Source organism: Condylura cristata, unplaced genomic scaffold, assembly GCF_000260355.1.
Source record: "Condylura cristata isolate star-nosed mole 26May11 unplaced genomic scaffold, ConCri1.0 scaffold00005, whole genome shotgun sequence".
NCBI lineage: Eukaryota > Metazoa > Chordata > Mammalia > Eulipotyphla > Talpidae > Condylura > Condylura cristata.
Genome location: NW_004567106.1, coordinates 66,315,265 through 66,332,409, shown reverse-complemented (window position 1 = coordinate 66,332,409; position 17,145 = coordinate 66,315,265). Strand labels below are relative to the sequence as shown.

The following is a 17,145-nucleotide window of genomic DNA, read 5'->3' as shown; positions in this document are numbered from 1 at the left end:
TCTTCACCCTCACTGGTATTGCCTGTTGCAGCTTTGGCTTGGGCATAATTAAAGTTAAAGATGTCATCGTTATAGAAGTAACTCTGAAAGACACCCCAAGAACAGGTCACATGAGTATTAACATATAATGCAAAAACATCACCAACACCAGATCAACAAAAATAATAGTAAGGAATTACTGGATGTAACTGTTGGGAGTGACCAAATGTGGAGATTTACTGAGGGATGGATAAGGGCAATAATAAATCAGGCCTTGCATCCAAAGGTGATAAGGTGGTAATAAATTGGGCCTTGCATCTAATTGATGGTCCTTGAGTTGGGATGGGACTAGATGAAGGTGATAATGAACTGGGCCTTACATCAAGGACACAGTGATGAGTCACCCCTCTGAAATCTGAGCTTAGGACCTATATAAGAGACCCTTCCCCCTTATTGAGTTGGCAGTAGCTGCGGACCCCACTCTAGGGGCTCCGTCTCAGCTGCTGTCCTGGAGCAATAAACTCTGCTTGCTCAGCCTTTCTGCCTCCTGCCTTCCTTTCTTGCGGCACAGAAGTTGGGACAAAACAGTAACTAATGCCACCATTAATAAAAGGGGGACCTCCAAGACTATCTTAACCTGCACACATCATATACATAGTATTTCGTATACAAAGTCATCTCAAAAATTCTACTGACCTTAAATGAGTTGAGGTAAATCAAGACATCATCAAATTGCTTAAGCAGGAAGAAGCAGGAAGCCATGCACTGCCTCCCGGGTATTGTATCTGACAGGGAAGGGGAAAGGAAACCATGTGTGCTCATGAAACCAAATATTTTTAGCTGAAATTTGTGTTATTCTATGTTTAGAGATAGAAATATATTCCCCATCATCTTTTTGATACTGAAATTACAGATTCCATTCAGTGGACAAACCTCTCAGCACAGCGGAGGTCAGTGCTTGAGAGTGGCCAGTTCTCCTGGGTTAACTCTAAGAGCCCAAATGACCCCGTGCCTTGTGGGGTACAGTAACCCCAGTGCCTTTCCCAAGGCTTTGATTCCTCCGCCTGTCTTAACATGTGTACTCTCCACTGATGCGTTTGGTCACCAGCCTTCTTTTACCAAAAGCTCGCACTTCCTATCTCAAGTAGAGAAATTGTTTTCCATGGACCCATCTGACCCTGGCCCAACTTTTGCTCTGACGTCAGATTCCTGTTTGAGGTAGCAGGTCAGTAACCTGCCTCATCACAGTCTGCCACGCTTCTCCCCGTTCAGTTTGTCCCCGTAGCGCCGACCACGTCAGCGCTGTTGTATGAGGAGCTGCTGCTTTACGATTTTTATAGTCTGTCCCCCGAGGCTGCATGCTTCAAAAGGGAAGGTTTTTTCTTTTTTTATTTACTGCTATATCCCCAGCACCACAATAAACTCTTGTATGAATGGATGAAAAGGAGAAAGGAAATCTTTTTTCCCCCTAAAGACTTATTTATGCATACAAGAAGAACTGGGGTTAGGGCCCTCCCTGATGGCACAAAGGGTTAAGACACAGCACTATGAAGCAACCGCAGCCCACTGCAGCACAAGTTTGATCCCCGGCCATGGAGGCGACCCACATGGTGCCACAGACCTCTCCTGATCTGCCCATTGTTCCCCTCAGCAGTGTATTTCCATCAATCTGCCTGTTCTGCTCCCCACTCTGTCTCTGGCGAATCCCCTTACCCCCATACCTCTAGCCTGTACCCCAGTTCTTATACACATAAATAAATTCTTTAAAAAAAAACAAAACTTACTTGTGGGCACTAGGTTTATTAGGGTAAAAAAAGCACTTTCTAAGTTTGATACCCATATAGAAATAGAAAAGATAAATTTAATTAAATAACATTTATATATTTATGTGGGAAAAATACCATACATAAAGTTATAAAAGTGGGCCTCCCTGGTGGCGCAAGGGGGTAAGTCTCAGCACTAGGAAGCTTTCAGCAGCCACTGCAGCACAATTTTGACCCCCAGCCTGGGAGCCGACGGATGTGGCGCAGCAGACCTCTCCTGTCTCACCCTTTGCTCCCCTCAGCAGTGGATTTCAGTGGATCCGCCTGTCCTGTTCTCCAACCTGAATCTGGTGAATCCTCTACCCTCCCTCCCCGCCACACCTCTGGCCTCCACCTCTTATATTCATAAATAAATAAATAAAAATAAAGTTAAAAGGTACATGACCTGCTGGAATAATTATATCATGACAAAAGTCTAATACATAAGTAGAGCTTAAAAAGCAATACAATAACAGACCAGGCGAGAAAATAATAATAATGATGATGAACAGCCATATACCAGAGACATTTTACGGGGGTAGAGTGGGGAATGCGATCAAAAACTGTGGGGGGAGGGAAGTGCACTGGACTATGGTGATGGTACACGGTGATTTGGTGATGAGAAGCCCAAGGTGGAACTTGCAACTGAGGTGGAAAAATGCATAAAATGATGTAAAAATAAACATATTATTTAAAAAAGCAATACAATTAAAATGCAAATAAAAAACAGATTCAAATTTTCTGAACTCTCAGGAACTAAATATACCTTTATTTTTACTATTTATATTTTCTCTCACCCTCCTTTAGGAGAGATGTTGAGACAGCTAATTCCAGCACTCTCCCCTGCCTCTGCCCACACTCTGAGAAGGGAAGTCTCCGGACAACACCTGAATCAGGTGCCGCCTCCGCTCAGCTTTCGTACCTACCACATTCACTGGCTGATCCTCCCACCAACTGGAAGAACTGCTGGGCAATTTTCATATGATCCCTCTGAAAAACAAAGCACAGCTGATATAGAGGAGTAATTAAAAATATTTCATTAAAGTTCATGCTTTTAACATATTTGTCAGGCTTTAACATATACACATTGCTTTAAATCCTCCTCAGTAATACTGACTCTTACTAGTATAAGAACTAGAGAATGAAAACTTGAAACTCAATTAAAACCTATGCAAGATTATATGGCAAACAAGAAATAAAACCCAGTGTCCAAATTCTGCCCCAGAAGTATTTAGTACTTATCAGCCATTCAGTTAACACTCATTGCTCTTTTAACATCGATCCAATCTCATGACAGGAGTAATACAGCTTATAACAGGAGCATTTAATAAATACTTACGCATTCCACTAATTACTGTCTACGAGCTCTCTGCCAGGTGAGGTACTGTGAAGTCAGCTGGAGGAAAAAGTTCATCTACACTTTCCTTGGCTCCAAAAACAACCTAATATGCCATATTAGATGAATACATATCGGACAGTATTGTAGTGTGTTTATAAAACGCTTTCTCAGAGAAACAATTATCCCCACTTTACAGATGCCAAAATCATAACTCAGAGGAGTACAAGGCTGAAAAGAAGAGTGACATAAAATAAGAGTGCAACCATGCAACATTTAGTTACTGTTAGGGAAAAAACACTTTAAAAATTGGCTCTTTAAACAAAATGCATTTCTTAAGGTTATGGCTATTTTGTCTTTTAATAACAGATTTCTTTTTACCATGGAATCTAGATTGGGGACATGGAAAAGCACCAGGTCCTGCAGAAGAGCCTGTTGGAAAGTTTTCCGCTGGTTGGATTTTGACATCTGTCTGGATCTTTTCTACATACTACAGCGCACTACGGCACCCGGGAACTCATACTCACTGAGCCCATTTCCTGGCCAAGAGCTGCGTTGACCACTCCTTTGAGGATATACTCCTGGAACAGGCAATAACGATGGTTAATGTCACAGGACATTATGAGATGCCCTTCACAGTGATTATTTACACCAATGTAGTATTTTAGACATATGATTAAAAATTATCCAGTGTCACTTCTCTCTAGTCTATCCTTAGTATGAATGAAAAAATTAGGGGACTTTCTTTTGGTTTCCAACAGGCAAGTATACATATAACAGAATTCACTTTACAAATTCTCAATCTTGAGCAGAAGTAACTCGGTGGAAAGCTTCAGGAGTCTTTAAGTTTTATTTCCACTCGGTGCAAATAATTAACAGTAAAATGTTTGCATGATAACTTTTTCACCTTATTAGTTATTGTCATATATAATATCATGTGTATTATTTTACATTTCCAATGACATAATAAGACCTTTGCTAGAGATTCCTTTTTCTTGTTAAACAGGATTTCCATTTGAAAGGTAGTAGTTTCTCTTTTGGAGTCCTAAGGCATCACTTATATTCCTTTCAAATTATATATATATATAGTTTGTTTTATTTTATGCATATAAGAACTGGGGTATAGGCCAGAGGTGCGGGGGGTGAGAGGAATGCCCAGAGACAGAGTGGGGAGCAGAACAGGCAGATCCACAAAAACACACTGCTGAGGGGAAGACAGGAGGGGAGACAGGAGAGGTCTGTGTGCCATGTGGGTCAGCTCCCTGGCTGGGGGTCAAGCTCATACTCCAGTGACTGTTGATAGCTAGATAGCCCTGGGACTTAATCCCTAGGCCACCAGGGAAGTCCTCAAGTAGATATATTTTTTTAAAGATTTATTTACTTATGCATGTAAGAACTGGGGTACAGGCCAGAGATGTGCGGTGGGGTGAGAGGATTCATCAGAGACAGTATGGAGCAGAACAGGCTGAATGACAAGTGCACTGCTGAGGGGAGCAGCGGCGGGTCAGGAGAGGTCTGCTTGGCCATGTGGGTCAGCCCCCTGGCTGTGCTGCAGTGGCTTCGAGAGCTTCATAATGTGGTGCTTTAACCCACTGCGCCACCAGGGAGAGCCCCAGCAGTAATCTTTTCTAATATGACTTTCAGCTACTATTACAAAGTTCTATTTTTATCAGAACTTAGTAAAAATGTAACACATTCTCAATTACCTGAGGTGTAGTGGGTTCCAGATCCTTAATTAAGTTATAAGCCTCTTGTACATCATCTGAAATATAAGGAACACGGAGCTATACTAGACTGTATGCCAGCACCCTCCATGAAACAGTCCCCATAAGATAAGATCCTTCAGTACTCAAACATTCATGGGAAATAGGATCTGCTTTATCTGTCCTCTCCATCAAGGTGAAAGTTAAGTAGTTATCCCAAAGATAATCAAAGGACCTTAGGGAATACATATTAAGTATGAATCACCTAAAAAAAAAAATACAAGCTAAGGAAATGAACCAGGCATTATATACCAATGGCTTTACGGTCATATAAGAGAGATCATTTTTAAAAGAGATACACAGATGTAGGAGTGAAACAAAGTCTTGGATTTGCCCTAAAAATACTTCTGCAACAAAAGAGAAGAGGAGGAGGGTATATGAAGAAGACTGGGAATATCCTGAAAACTGGTGAATCCGGGATAAATACTTGGGTATGCATTTTGGGCATTTATATTATCTACTTTGGTTTATGTCTGAAAATGTTTTCTATGAAAAATCGATTTCTAAGCTGTTTTTAAACTTTTATCCAAAGGCATATTTCTTTGTGCTTATGTCAAAAGGAGAACTGTTTGCAAGTTCATGTTCTCATTTGAATAAACACCTACATTTTCCTCACGGAGGAATAGGCTGCCTGGCTGCTTCCTGGCCTGCACCTATGCAGGCCCACGCTGTTAGCCGGAGGCCATGACAGCGTGCCACCACCCACGCGTGGCATGGGTACACTCACAACTGTCAGACCAAGGACTGCTTAGACATGTGTCTGACAACTTCAACCTTAAGTGGGGGGAGTCAACAGCACATTCTTGTCGAATCATAATATTTCTAATGAAAAGCCAGTGGTTCAAAAAGTGGGAGAAAGACAGAGCAAATAAACACAGTGATAAAGACTCAAAAAAAGTGAAAACAAGGGAACTGCCAGGGGAGGGGAGGGAAGATAATGGGGAAACTGAGGTAGAACAGATAGAGAACAAAAGAGAAAAACAGTAGGAAATGAAAAAGAATAAAGGAGGTTTCTCCAAAAGAGGAGAAAGAATAAAGAGAAAAGAAAAACCTAATAAATACCAGTATATTTGCTGTTGAAACTGCTGCAAATATGTTTTGGAAACAGGGGTTTAAAAGGCAACATGGGTGATTTGGTGATGGGAAGCCCAAAGGGATTACAACTGAGATGGAAAAAGGCACAAAAAATGATGGAAAAATAACCTACCATATTATTTAAAAAAAAAAAAAGTTAATCAAGTAGCTCAATACGAGATTCCGTGTTCTAAAATATCTCATTACAAGCAAGACCAAGACCAACCTTTCTTACCTTGACGAAGGTAGTAAATCACCAAGTTTAGCCTGGCTTCAGGAATGACATCCACCAGGGGAGGTAAAACCTGCAAAGCCCCTTCGCCGCCTCGGAAGACAACCTAGAGAGAGAGAGAAGCTGCTCTAGCGGCCGTCAGCGTCAGCGCAGACGCAGCTGCCAGCGCACTCTGAGGCCAGGCGCTTGGCACTAGGTACCTGACGCCCACCTGAAGGCAGCGCTGGGATCAGTTCCCGTCTAGAAAGCAGTCATCGTTCACTGAATTCATTATTGCAACTGCTGCTTGTGCTTCTTCCCATCTCTTTTCTTGCCCCTCTGATTCTGACCCTTCCATTGAATAACCCTGTTGCAGTTACGGAATTCATTCACTTAGATCCTACCTAAAACCTGCCTGCGCTACCCCCCTTCTAAGTGCTTCATAACCATGTTTTGCCTTACGTATGTCTTTATATGTTCTGTTTTAGTGTTTGTATTTCTTTGTATGTCTTTTGTTGGTTAACACCCACCAGGATATAAACTCTGTATCACAGGAACTTTGTTTACTGTACACTCAACCCCTGGAACGTAATTACTATAAACGTCATTTATTAGTCTTTGCAAGGACACATCTTCATTTTCTACAGATTTGTAATATTTTTACTTTTGTACTACTAGAGTACTAAAGAGAAAGAGATTCCTAATGCCACGAGTTATTTTGGAAATATTTAAAACAATTCCTAGTCACTATGGATTTTAGTTCTATTCATTGAACTATATTCCTACTTTTCTCAGCATTCTTGTAAAATTTTCAGTGGATCAATCTATAGTGTAACTTTATAATTCTGTAGACCTTCTACACAATTCTAGTTAACAGAATGCTGCTCCACATCACAACTGTGCCTTCACGCTTGCATTACGTGGTATTAATAACTCTAGTACCTTAGAAGAATATTCAGTGGCCTTGTGTTAATTTTTCATTTTAAGTGGCAAGCAGGCCTATCCAAACACAATAACGGAATCTTACTAGTCTGATGACTAAGTTGTACACATTAATAGGTGCCAAGTAGTTTTTCTTGCAAAAATTTGTTTCCTTTGTCCTTCAACTGTCTGGGTTGTTCTTTTAAATGACAAAGTTGAGAGCCTTCCTGATAGTACAGGGGTTAAGTCTCAGCACTACACAGCTATCCTCAGCCACTGCGACACAAGTTCGATCCCCAGCCAGGGAGGTGACCCACAGGGTGCAGCAAACCCCTCTTATCTCTCACACTGCTCCCCTCAGCAGTGTGTTTTAGTTCAGTCTTGCTGGCTCTGCTCCCCACTCTGTCTCTGGTGAATCCTCTCACCCACCACACTTCTGGCCTGTACCCCAGTTCTTGCATGCATAAATAAGTAAATCTTAAAAAATAAATAAAGCACAAAGTTGAGGAGTATCAGTATTCATTGCTCTTCATGACTCTGCCTGTGTGCAGCCCCCCCTCTGCTGTTGCTGGTGATTCCTGGGGGACAGTTCAGGGTACTTAGATACATCTCCTTTCCTCCACAACAAGGTAAAGAAATGTTTGCTGAGCTAGCTCCCTTCATGAATCTTTCTAACTGTTGTGATGCTCCAAAGTAGGGGAGGACTCAAGTTAGTGGAGAAACTAGAGCGGGAAGCTAGAGTAAAGGGGGTGGGGGGAGCCAATTGTATCGTAGGATGGAAACTAGATTTCCGGTGGTGGTCATAATGTGGCACATTCAGGCAGCGAACTGTACACTGCGCACCTCAACTTTTTATCATGTAACCTCCATACAAATTTAAAAAGACAGAAAATTATGTTCACCAGATTGTGCCTGATGAGCTCTTTAGCAAATTCAAAGGATGAAGAAGCGTTGTCCATCAAACTTTTTAGTTCTGCCTGAAATTAGAAAAGGAGAGGCTTATGAAAGCGACACGTGTATATAGTTCTTACCCCACTTATTTGCAATGGTTTATAACTAAAAAGACTCTAAACTATTTTATTTGTTCATTAGGACTCTAAGAAATTGTCATAATTATTACCCTCATTTTACAGATGAGGACACTGAGGCCTGTAAAAGTTAAGTGACTTGAACCTTGCAATAAGCAGCAAGTTTGAAACTGAAGTTTGAGCTTCTAGAGTTAGTCTTCTTTCGAAGAAAGAAGGTAATAATGGAGCAAAACTTTTAATCACTGAGGTCAATTCTTCAAGCTGACCGTTCCATCTACATCTGCAGTGGCCACAGCACCCCCTTATTGCTGAATTTCCTTTTATTATTTTTTTTAAACATAACACAATTAAAATACCTTCTGCCCTTTGGTTATTTATTGAATATATCAAAATGTCCATTCTCACCAATTTTGTCCAGCATACTACTGGATGTTCTAGCCAAGACCATTAAACAAAACTGGGAGAAATAAAAGGGGTACAGATTGAAGAGGGAGACGTAAAACTATATTCATAAAATAATAATCCTATACTCCTGAAAATTCCAAGAAATTTAAAAAGATAGTTATAGGGCAATCCATAAAAATCAATGTATAAAAATTTCTAGTTATTTGTCATGAAAATCTGAAAATGAAATTAAGAAAATAATTCTATTTAATAGTAGTATTGAGAATAATAAAATACCTAGGGGAAAAAATACATTTAAATTTATACCCTCCTGAAAACTATAAAACATTACTGAAGTAAAAGAATGTCTACAGGGGAAAACTTCTAAAAATAGACCTGAAAACTTAGTATTATGAATATTTCCCAAATTGATTACGGAATTAATGCAATTCCCATCAGAATGCCAACTGAATATGATTCTAGAGTCATATTTTATTTCCCTCAAATTTTATTAGTACATCATTTACATAACTATGTAATTTTGGGGGTACAATTTCATTCCTTCCTATGCACACATGCTTCACTCACCCTCACCTTGCACCAGAACTCCAGGGCTAATACCCTTCCCTTCTCTCCTCCCCACTCCACCCTCTCTTCCTCCCTCCTCTTTGACTGTTTCTGCTGGAAACCTTCCAAGCAGGCAGACTCAGGGGACTCTTTAGCTGAGGCATACATCCAAGACATATTTTATATAATATATAAATAGACTCAGTTGCCTGGTAAGCCATTTAATTGATGGGCATTTCTTTTGCCACAACTGACCACCTTTATTGATATAAGGCACAAAAGTAAATCTGGGACAAGTATCTCTGTCTCTCCTTCAGCTACTAAACCCTGTTTCCCTTGGGAGCAGACCTCCTGTCAGCGTGGAGCAGAGTAATAGTGCTCCTTTCCATTACATTTTCACAATAAATTTTGCTCTGGAAACATTAATTTGTCCGTTTGAATTCTGTTCCTTCTCTCCCCATTCCAGGGTGGCGTAACAGCTGGAACTTCTTTGGGGGGGCAAAGATGGGATTTTAAAACTTTGAAACAGGCTGAAGTTTTTACATTTTGGTGGCCTCACCTTCCTAAAGTAAGGGTAAATCCTGAATAGGATTAACCTAAAGATATCTGTGTGTAAGGTATCTTGAGACAGTACTGAACAAGCCTGCTCTCATCTAACCAGGTATCTACCTACCTAGGTGGATATACATATTTATGAGCATAGGCAAGTGTGTGTATAAAATGTTAACATAGAAGGAATCATAATATACAGCTTCCTGTGTTCTCTGTTTCCAATAAAATGAGAGCTGTCACAGATTTTTATCTATAAAATTATCACAGAAATTAAGTAACAGAAAGTATCCTGCACAGTGCTCACGAATTAGTTAATTTCTAGATATTTATAACACGTCTACCACTATTACCTCTTGGAGATAAGCTGAAAGGATAAACTGATGTGTGCCAAATAGAGAAAGTCATTGCAGGAAATGAGAAAGGTGTATGCGAAGTGGTGGTGATAGGAGTTCATTGTGTAAGTAACAAACTAGTGGAAAGAACAAGAGGTAGGACAATGTTTGAAAAACTGAAGAGAAACCAAAGAGATGGGAACCCCCCCGGATGAGAACAGCGGCCAGGAAGGTCTACCTTCAGATAGGTAAGACAAGACCCAGGGCTGATGGGAACTGGTGGATGAGAGATGAAGGAGAAGGCAGTGATGGACTGAGGTTTCCCATGTGATTTACACATAGGTGCCATTCAATTGCAGTGTCACAATTATATTTTAGAGGAAGAAGCTGAAATGCTTGGTCTTCACATATTAAGCCAAAGGAAGGCATCTATCTAAAGATCACGTACAGTATATTGAAGACACGAAGAATTCAGAAGTCAGCATTTTTTGGACTATGTGATAAATATTCACATAACCAGGCTCTTACAGAATTATACTGACAATGATAAAAGGACTGAATAATGAGTTTCACGAATGTAAGTAATTCAAATAGTAATTAAGTAAGTTAAAAACACATATCCGCCAGTACCTCAGCTGCTTTGCCGTTGTACAGACGAAAATGATTGCAGGCCTTAAGATTGAGTGCGATGGTACTATCAGGAATTTGCTGAAGATAAACTGCCAGAACTTCTTGAGATACATCATAGTAGTCCAGCTTGTAGTAACACAGGGCCACATAGACATTGAGGGCAAGGTACTCCCTGTTAGATGAAAGAATTAAGAGTTAATGTAAGTCTACTTCACGGAAATGTCAAACTACAAACACTTTAATGGCTCTAGTATACAACAAAGCAAAGAGGGCATGAATTTATCTCTTGGGGAAAGAAGGCAAGATATAATCAGTACCTCTTTCTTTGTTTAATATTTGATATTTTGATGTAAGTAGAATAATAGATGAGAAACAGAGGAAAGATGGAAAAGTTCAACTCACACCTGTCAAGATGCAAAAAACCCTAGCACCAGCTTAGCTGAGCACCAGCGCACACCGCGTGGAGGCTGGGCAGACAGAGTGGCAGACCCGGTGACTGGGGTGGGTGGAGGCCGAGAAGGGGAGACAAGACCGGAAGGGGCAGGACGCAGCGTAGTCAGGGCCTGGGCGGCAGGCCACGTGATCATGACAAAGGTGGATGCTAATTCTTCAGAGCAGTTTATTTCTGAGTTTGCCAGTAAGTCCCCCACCATGTCGCTACACTGACACACCTAGCCCATGCATTTTCAAAAGGTTGATCTCATCCACAGAAAGATGAACACTGGTTCTCATGGGGTTGGAGAGAGGGCAAACTGTCCTCTTACAATGTGGAAAGCATTAGAGATATCGAGTGTATATAGACGGACAGAGGGTATCCTGTGATGTTAAAATTTCATGGCAGAGGGCCCTCCTTGGTGATGCTACAGGTTAAAGCACAGCACTAGGAAGCTGTCTGCAGCCACTGCAGCGCGAGTTCAAGCCCTGGCCAGGGAGCTGACCCACATGGCCCAGCAGACCTCTCCTGGCCCACCCAGTGCTCCCCTCAGCAGTGTATTTCAGTGGATCTGCCTGCTCTGCTCCCCACTCTGTCTCTGGTGAATCTTCTCAACCCCCCACACCTCTGGCCTGTACCCTAGTTCTGTATGCATAAAGAAATAAATCTTAAAAAATAAAATTTCATGGCAGGATGATAAGGAAAAGAGAGTCTAAAAAGGCTCTGTGAAAGAGTGATAGTGAAATCAAGTGTGGAGAACAGGATTATTACTCTCATCAGATTACCAACTGAACAGGTGCAAACACCTGGTGATATTTAGCACCACAAGGCTCTAGGTTCTCTCAGCCAATTACAGAGGAACTAACAGAACCAGAGATATGAGTGGGGCTAAAAAGGCACAGAGATTGACCCTCTCTGGTGGCACAACGGGTTAAAGCACAGCACTATGAAGCTGTCCGCAGCCACTGCAGCACAAGTTCAATCCCCAACCAGGGAGCTGACCCACAGGGTGCAGGAGACCTCTCCTGTAACCCCACTACTCCTCTCAGCAGTGTGTTTCAGCAGATCTGCCTGTTCTGTTCCCCACTCTGTCTCTGGCGAATCCTCTCACCTCCTCTCACCTCTGGCCTATACCCCAGTTCTGTAGGCATACATAAATAATAAATCTTGAAAAAGAAAAAAAAAGGCACAGGCCTGTTATCCAGCAGTATCCGCTTATAAATGTCAATAGCTTCTTGGTAGTGAGATCGCATATAATGTATGGAGGCTAAGCTGAGTTGGTCTTCTGTGATATCCTGAAGATTCTGGTGAAAGTTCATCAATTTCTTCTCATCGTTAAACTAAAATCATGAGAGAAGAAAACATGTGAAGACTCACACAGTGGCTAGAGAAAGCAACACCTACAATAGACACGGGGCACCTCATTCTCCTAACTTCCCTTTGCTGCCTGTGCTTCTGCTTTGCCTCTCAGAATAAGAAAGAAAATAGCTCTTGGAGACATATCCTTGGCGCCAGAAATGTCTTTAAGGGACCGCCCTAGAGGTACAAGGGGTTAGTCTCAGCACTATCAAGCTACCTGCAGCTACTGAAGTAGAAGCTTGATTCCCAGCCAGGATGCTGACCCACAGGGCGCGGCAGACCTCTCCTGTCTCGCCTGCCGCTCCCCTCAGCGGTGTGTTTCAGTGCCTGTTCTGCTCCCCGCTCTGTCTCTGGTGAATTCTATCTCTCAGCCCCTGTACCTCTGGCCTACACCCCAGCTCTTGTATGCATAAATAAATAAAATCTTTTTAAAAAAGTTAAAATGTCAGCCCTCCCTGGTAGCGCAGCAGGTTAAAGCACAGCACTGAGAAGCTAAAGCCACTTCCGCATGAGTTCGATTCCCGCCTGCCCTGGAGGTGACCACATGGCCCAGCAGACCTCTCCTGACCCATCCGCTGCTCCCCTTAGCAGTGTACTTCGTCGATCTGCCTGTTCTGTTCCCCGCTCTGTCTCTGGTGGGGCCTCTCACCGACCCTGAGCCTCTAGCCTGTACCCCAGTTCTGTATGAATAAATAAATAAATCTTAAAAAAAAAAAGTTAAAATGTCATGGTTTTGAAGACTATATTATGCTCATAGTATAAAGGCAGGGAGAAAAAAGCAAAATACAAAAATACATATTTAGAGCTCTCCCTGGTGGTGCAACGAGTTAAAGCACCCCATTATGAGGTTCTCCAAGGCCTGGCCAGCGAGCTGACCCACATGGCATGGCAGACCTCTCCTGACCTGCCCACTACTCCCCTCAGCAGTGTATTTCAATCTCTCTGTTCTGTTCCCTGCACTGTCTCTGGTGAACCCTCTCACTCACCACACCTCTGATCTATACCCCAGTTCTCTAAGTATAAATAAATAAATATTTAACAATGCTTAGTGAAATAAGCCAGAAAGAAAAGAAAAAATACCAGATGGTTTCTTTCACAGCAGGAATATAACAGGCCAGGCGAGAAAATAATGATAATGATGAACAGCTATATACCAGAGACATTTTGTGGGGGTGGAGTGGGGAATGGGATCAAAACAGTGGGGGGAGGGAAATGCATTGGACTATGGTGATGGCACATGGGTGATTTGGTGATGGGAAACTGAAGAGGATTACAACTGAGATGGAAAAATGCACAAAATGATGTAAAAATAATTATATTATAATAAATAAATAATATATAAATACATCTTTTTTAAAAAAAAAAAACTACATATTTAGCACAAGCCCCATTCTGCAAGACAAATAAATGGGCAGAAAACATAAACTATGCACGTAAAAATAATCCTGAAAGGAGCCATAATAGACCAAAAGTTTGAATGTTGTATGAAAGAAGTTGTTTCCTATTTTTTCTTATTTGCATTTCTTTTGCTTAATAGAATTAACATGCACCTTTTATAATTTGCAGAAGTATTATCATTCAGACTTTATGATGATGAACAAAATGCTTTATTGCTATAAGGTAATTCTGAAAAGTAAGTGATTAGTTCTAGGAGTCAGGACAAGAGTGTGTTTCCTACGAGAAAAGAATATATTCAAACTAACCTTAAGTGACTACTGTTTATGAAGAACTAAAACCTAACATCTCCAAATACAATAAAGAACAGTGATGGCTGGGCCTCCCCGGTGATGGAAGGTTTAAGTCTCAGCACTATCAAGCTATCACCAGCACTGTGGCCTGAGTTCCATAGTGCGCCAGGGAGCTGACCCACATGGCGCAGCAGACCTCTCCTGTCTCCGGGCTGCTCCCCTCCGCAGTGTATTTCAGTAGATCTGCCTGTCCTGCTCCCCACTCTGTCTCTGGTGAATTCTCTCTCTCAGCCCCTGTATCTCTGGCCTATACCCCAGTTCCTGTATGCATAAATAATAATAAAAATAAATCTTTTAAAAAAAACAGTGATGGATGAGAAAATCCTATAAAATTAAAGCCCACATGCCACCTACTTTAAAAATGCCGTTAATAAGAATTTTGAGTTATCTTTCACCATTGTTGGTAATGAGAAGGAATAAAAAGAAAAATATTTTATTATTTTTTAAAGATTTATTTATTTATACATACAGAACTGGGGTACAGGCCAGAGGTGCTGCGTGTGTGTGTGTACGTGTATGACAGACAGAGAAAGAGAGAGAGAGAGAGAGAGGATTCATCAGAGACAGTGGGGAGCAAAAGAGGCAGAGCTACTGAAATCCACTGCTGAGGGGCACAGTGGGCGAGGCTGGAGAGGTCTGCTGTGCCCTGTGGGTCACTCCCTGGCCGGGGATCCAACTTGTGTTGCAGTGGCTGCGATAGCTTCATAGTGCTGTGCTTTAACCTGCTGGGCCACCAGCAGGTTATTCGAAAATACTTTCAAAGCATAATGTGTGAAATGAGAGTATAAATACCTTGTGAGCCAGGTGGAAGAGGAGGCGGTTTTGAAGTCGGCTTTTTGGAGCTGGGAAAAAAATCCAAGTTGATTATTAAAGAACTCAATTGTCCTATTCTCTTCTCCCCCATACAATGTCTCTGTTTATAGCTGTTAGTGATTTTAGTTTTCACTTTATTACAATTACTTTTTATTTCTTTCTGATTTCTGACATTCTTCCTATGAGTGTGTGTACACACACACACACGTATGTCTGTGTCTGTGTGTGTGTGTGTATGTATGTATAATTTTAAAAATGACTCAATGTCCTCGTGGAGGAGGAGGGCCAGTGAGGAGTAACCTGAGCCAGTGGGTGGCGCTCGTAGACAGCGCTAGAGGACATCGGGCTTTCCGGGCCTCCGTCCCACAAAGGCCTGTGCTTCCGGCTGGTGCTGCTTTGGCCAGAAAGCTGTTGGGGGTGGGGGGCAGCTAAACAGCTGGTGCCTCGGCAGTTAAACCCCCGGTGATTAGGGGTGTCCGTGGAGAAGTCCCTGCTCGCTTTGCCTTGGCGCTGGGTTTCTGCTCTACAGACACTATCTGGGTTGGGACTGCGCAGCTAATCATTGCTTTCACGTGCCCCCCAGTTCCCCCTTTCCTCACTCCCCAGTTACTGTTGTTTCTCACAATGTGTCTGCTTTTGAGTTGCATTTCAGGCACCCTCTGGGATGAGGAGCCACCCAGTGGGTCAAGCCTAGTCCCCTAGTTTGTTCTGTTTCATTATCCCATTGCAGGAATGACATGAGGTTCAGACAAATCCTTACCTATGTGTCTCTGCTCTAGCTGCATTACTTTAGCCTGGTCTCCGTCTGCAGTAGCAGCAACATCCTCAAGAACCACAGGAGCAGGCTTCTGAGATTCAGTTCTCCCCACCGTTTTATCTTACCCCGTCATGCCCAGTGCAGCGCAGACCACCGCACAGTGACCTGCTGGGCTGGTCACGTGTTGGACCCAACATTGGAAACAGACAGTACTGCTCATCCCAGTGTGCGTATAAATCCATTCTCCTTCCATCATTCTTCCCTGTATTTCTGTAAACTCCCTGTATTTTGTAAATTTCTTCTGAAACTGCCTTTCCCACAGCCAGGCTGCTAGGCTGCCCTAACCAGATCTTGGCGCATATGCCACCCTGAGGGGGCAGCCATGGGTTAACGCCAGTCAGGCTCCACATTTCCTTTGTCCTCTTAGAGAATCTTCCGAACTTCAGACACCCAATTCTACATGTCTTTATGGTAAGAAGTCAAACTCCAATGACTAGAAGAGGGAAAAAATGTGGAAGGAGAACCAGTATTTGGATCACCCTCTCTGTCTCTCACAACATTCCGGACACAGAGAAGCCTTGGACACATGAAAGTAACTCAACTTAAAACGTGAGACAAAGTGAATCAGGAAAAGCTATAACAGTACACACGACACAATCTGGGTACAAGGCAAAGACTGGGCCGAGCAAAGCGAACAGTCGTGAGGCGCGTGGCCAGCTGGCTCTGGGCAGCCCTGAGACCTGTCTTCTTCATCTTCTGTTCCGGCAGGTGAGCATGGCCAGCTGTTTTCCACATCAAAGCCTTGAGAACCACTGACAATGAAGGCAAAGGGTGCCCTCTCAGCCCCTCTCAGCTCAAGGGAAAAGCACTCAGGAAGGAGAGGTGGGGAGCAGAAACCCAGGTTGCCCAAGGGGCCGGACAGCAGACTGTAAGTGCAGCTTAACGAGAGGGCCAGTTCTTATTTCAAATAGTTTCAATTAGTGGAACTACTTTTTTAATTCATAAAAAGTTGTAATGCCTAAAATATGAAAGGCTTCCAGTTGCCTTGACTCTGAGCTGACGTTCTTTCTAAACCTGCACATAATAGTTACCTCAGTAGAATTCTTCCCTTTGCATTCCACCTATAATTTCCTAACAAGCATATCCCTGCATGCTTTCTCAAATTTTTTAAAATTTAATTTGATACTAAACATTCTAACTATTCTTCATCTCTCCTCCCAAATCTTCTTTCTGGTCCTGCGCTTACTTGTCAATTTGCATGCAGGTATTCTAAACTCCCTATCATGATAAGTAAAGCAAAGGAAGAAGTCAGGTACCCACAAATTGACATGTCTTGTCTCCTTACTCAGAAGCTGGAAAAGCAGCTATAAAATCTACAGCCATGTAAGCAGCCCAATCCCAAATGCCCAAAAGTAGATGACTGGATAAAAAAGATGTGGTACATATATACAATGGA

General features: G+C 42.3%; 1 protein-coding gene across 1 annotated transcript in view; it reads right to left on the bottom strand.

Moving 5' to 3' along the window:
- The window catches only part of TTC26 (tetratricopeptide repeat domain 26), a 28,604-nt gene that overhangs the window by 10,642 nt on the left and 817 nt on the right, over positions 1 to 17,145 (bottom strand). Inside the window, 10 exon segments of the mRNA XM_012720725.1 lie at positions 1 to 83; positions 676 to 764; positions 2,708 to 2,771; positions 3,645 to 3,698; positions 4,824 to 4,879; positions 6,190 to 6,292; positions 7,989 to 8,063; positions 10,580 to 10,751; positions 12,207 to 12,352; positions 14,912 to 14,961. Of these exon segments, the coding sequence (XP_012576179.1) occupies positions 1 to 83; positions 676 to 764; positions 2,708 to 2,771; positions 3,645 to 3,698; positions 4,824 to 4,879; positions 6,190 to 6,292; positions 7,989 to 8,063; positions 10,580 to 10,751; positions 12,207 to 12,352; positions 14,912 to 14,961 (892 nt within the window).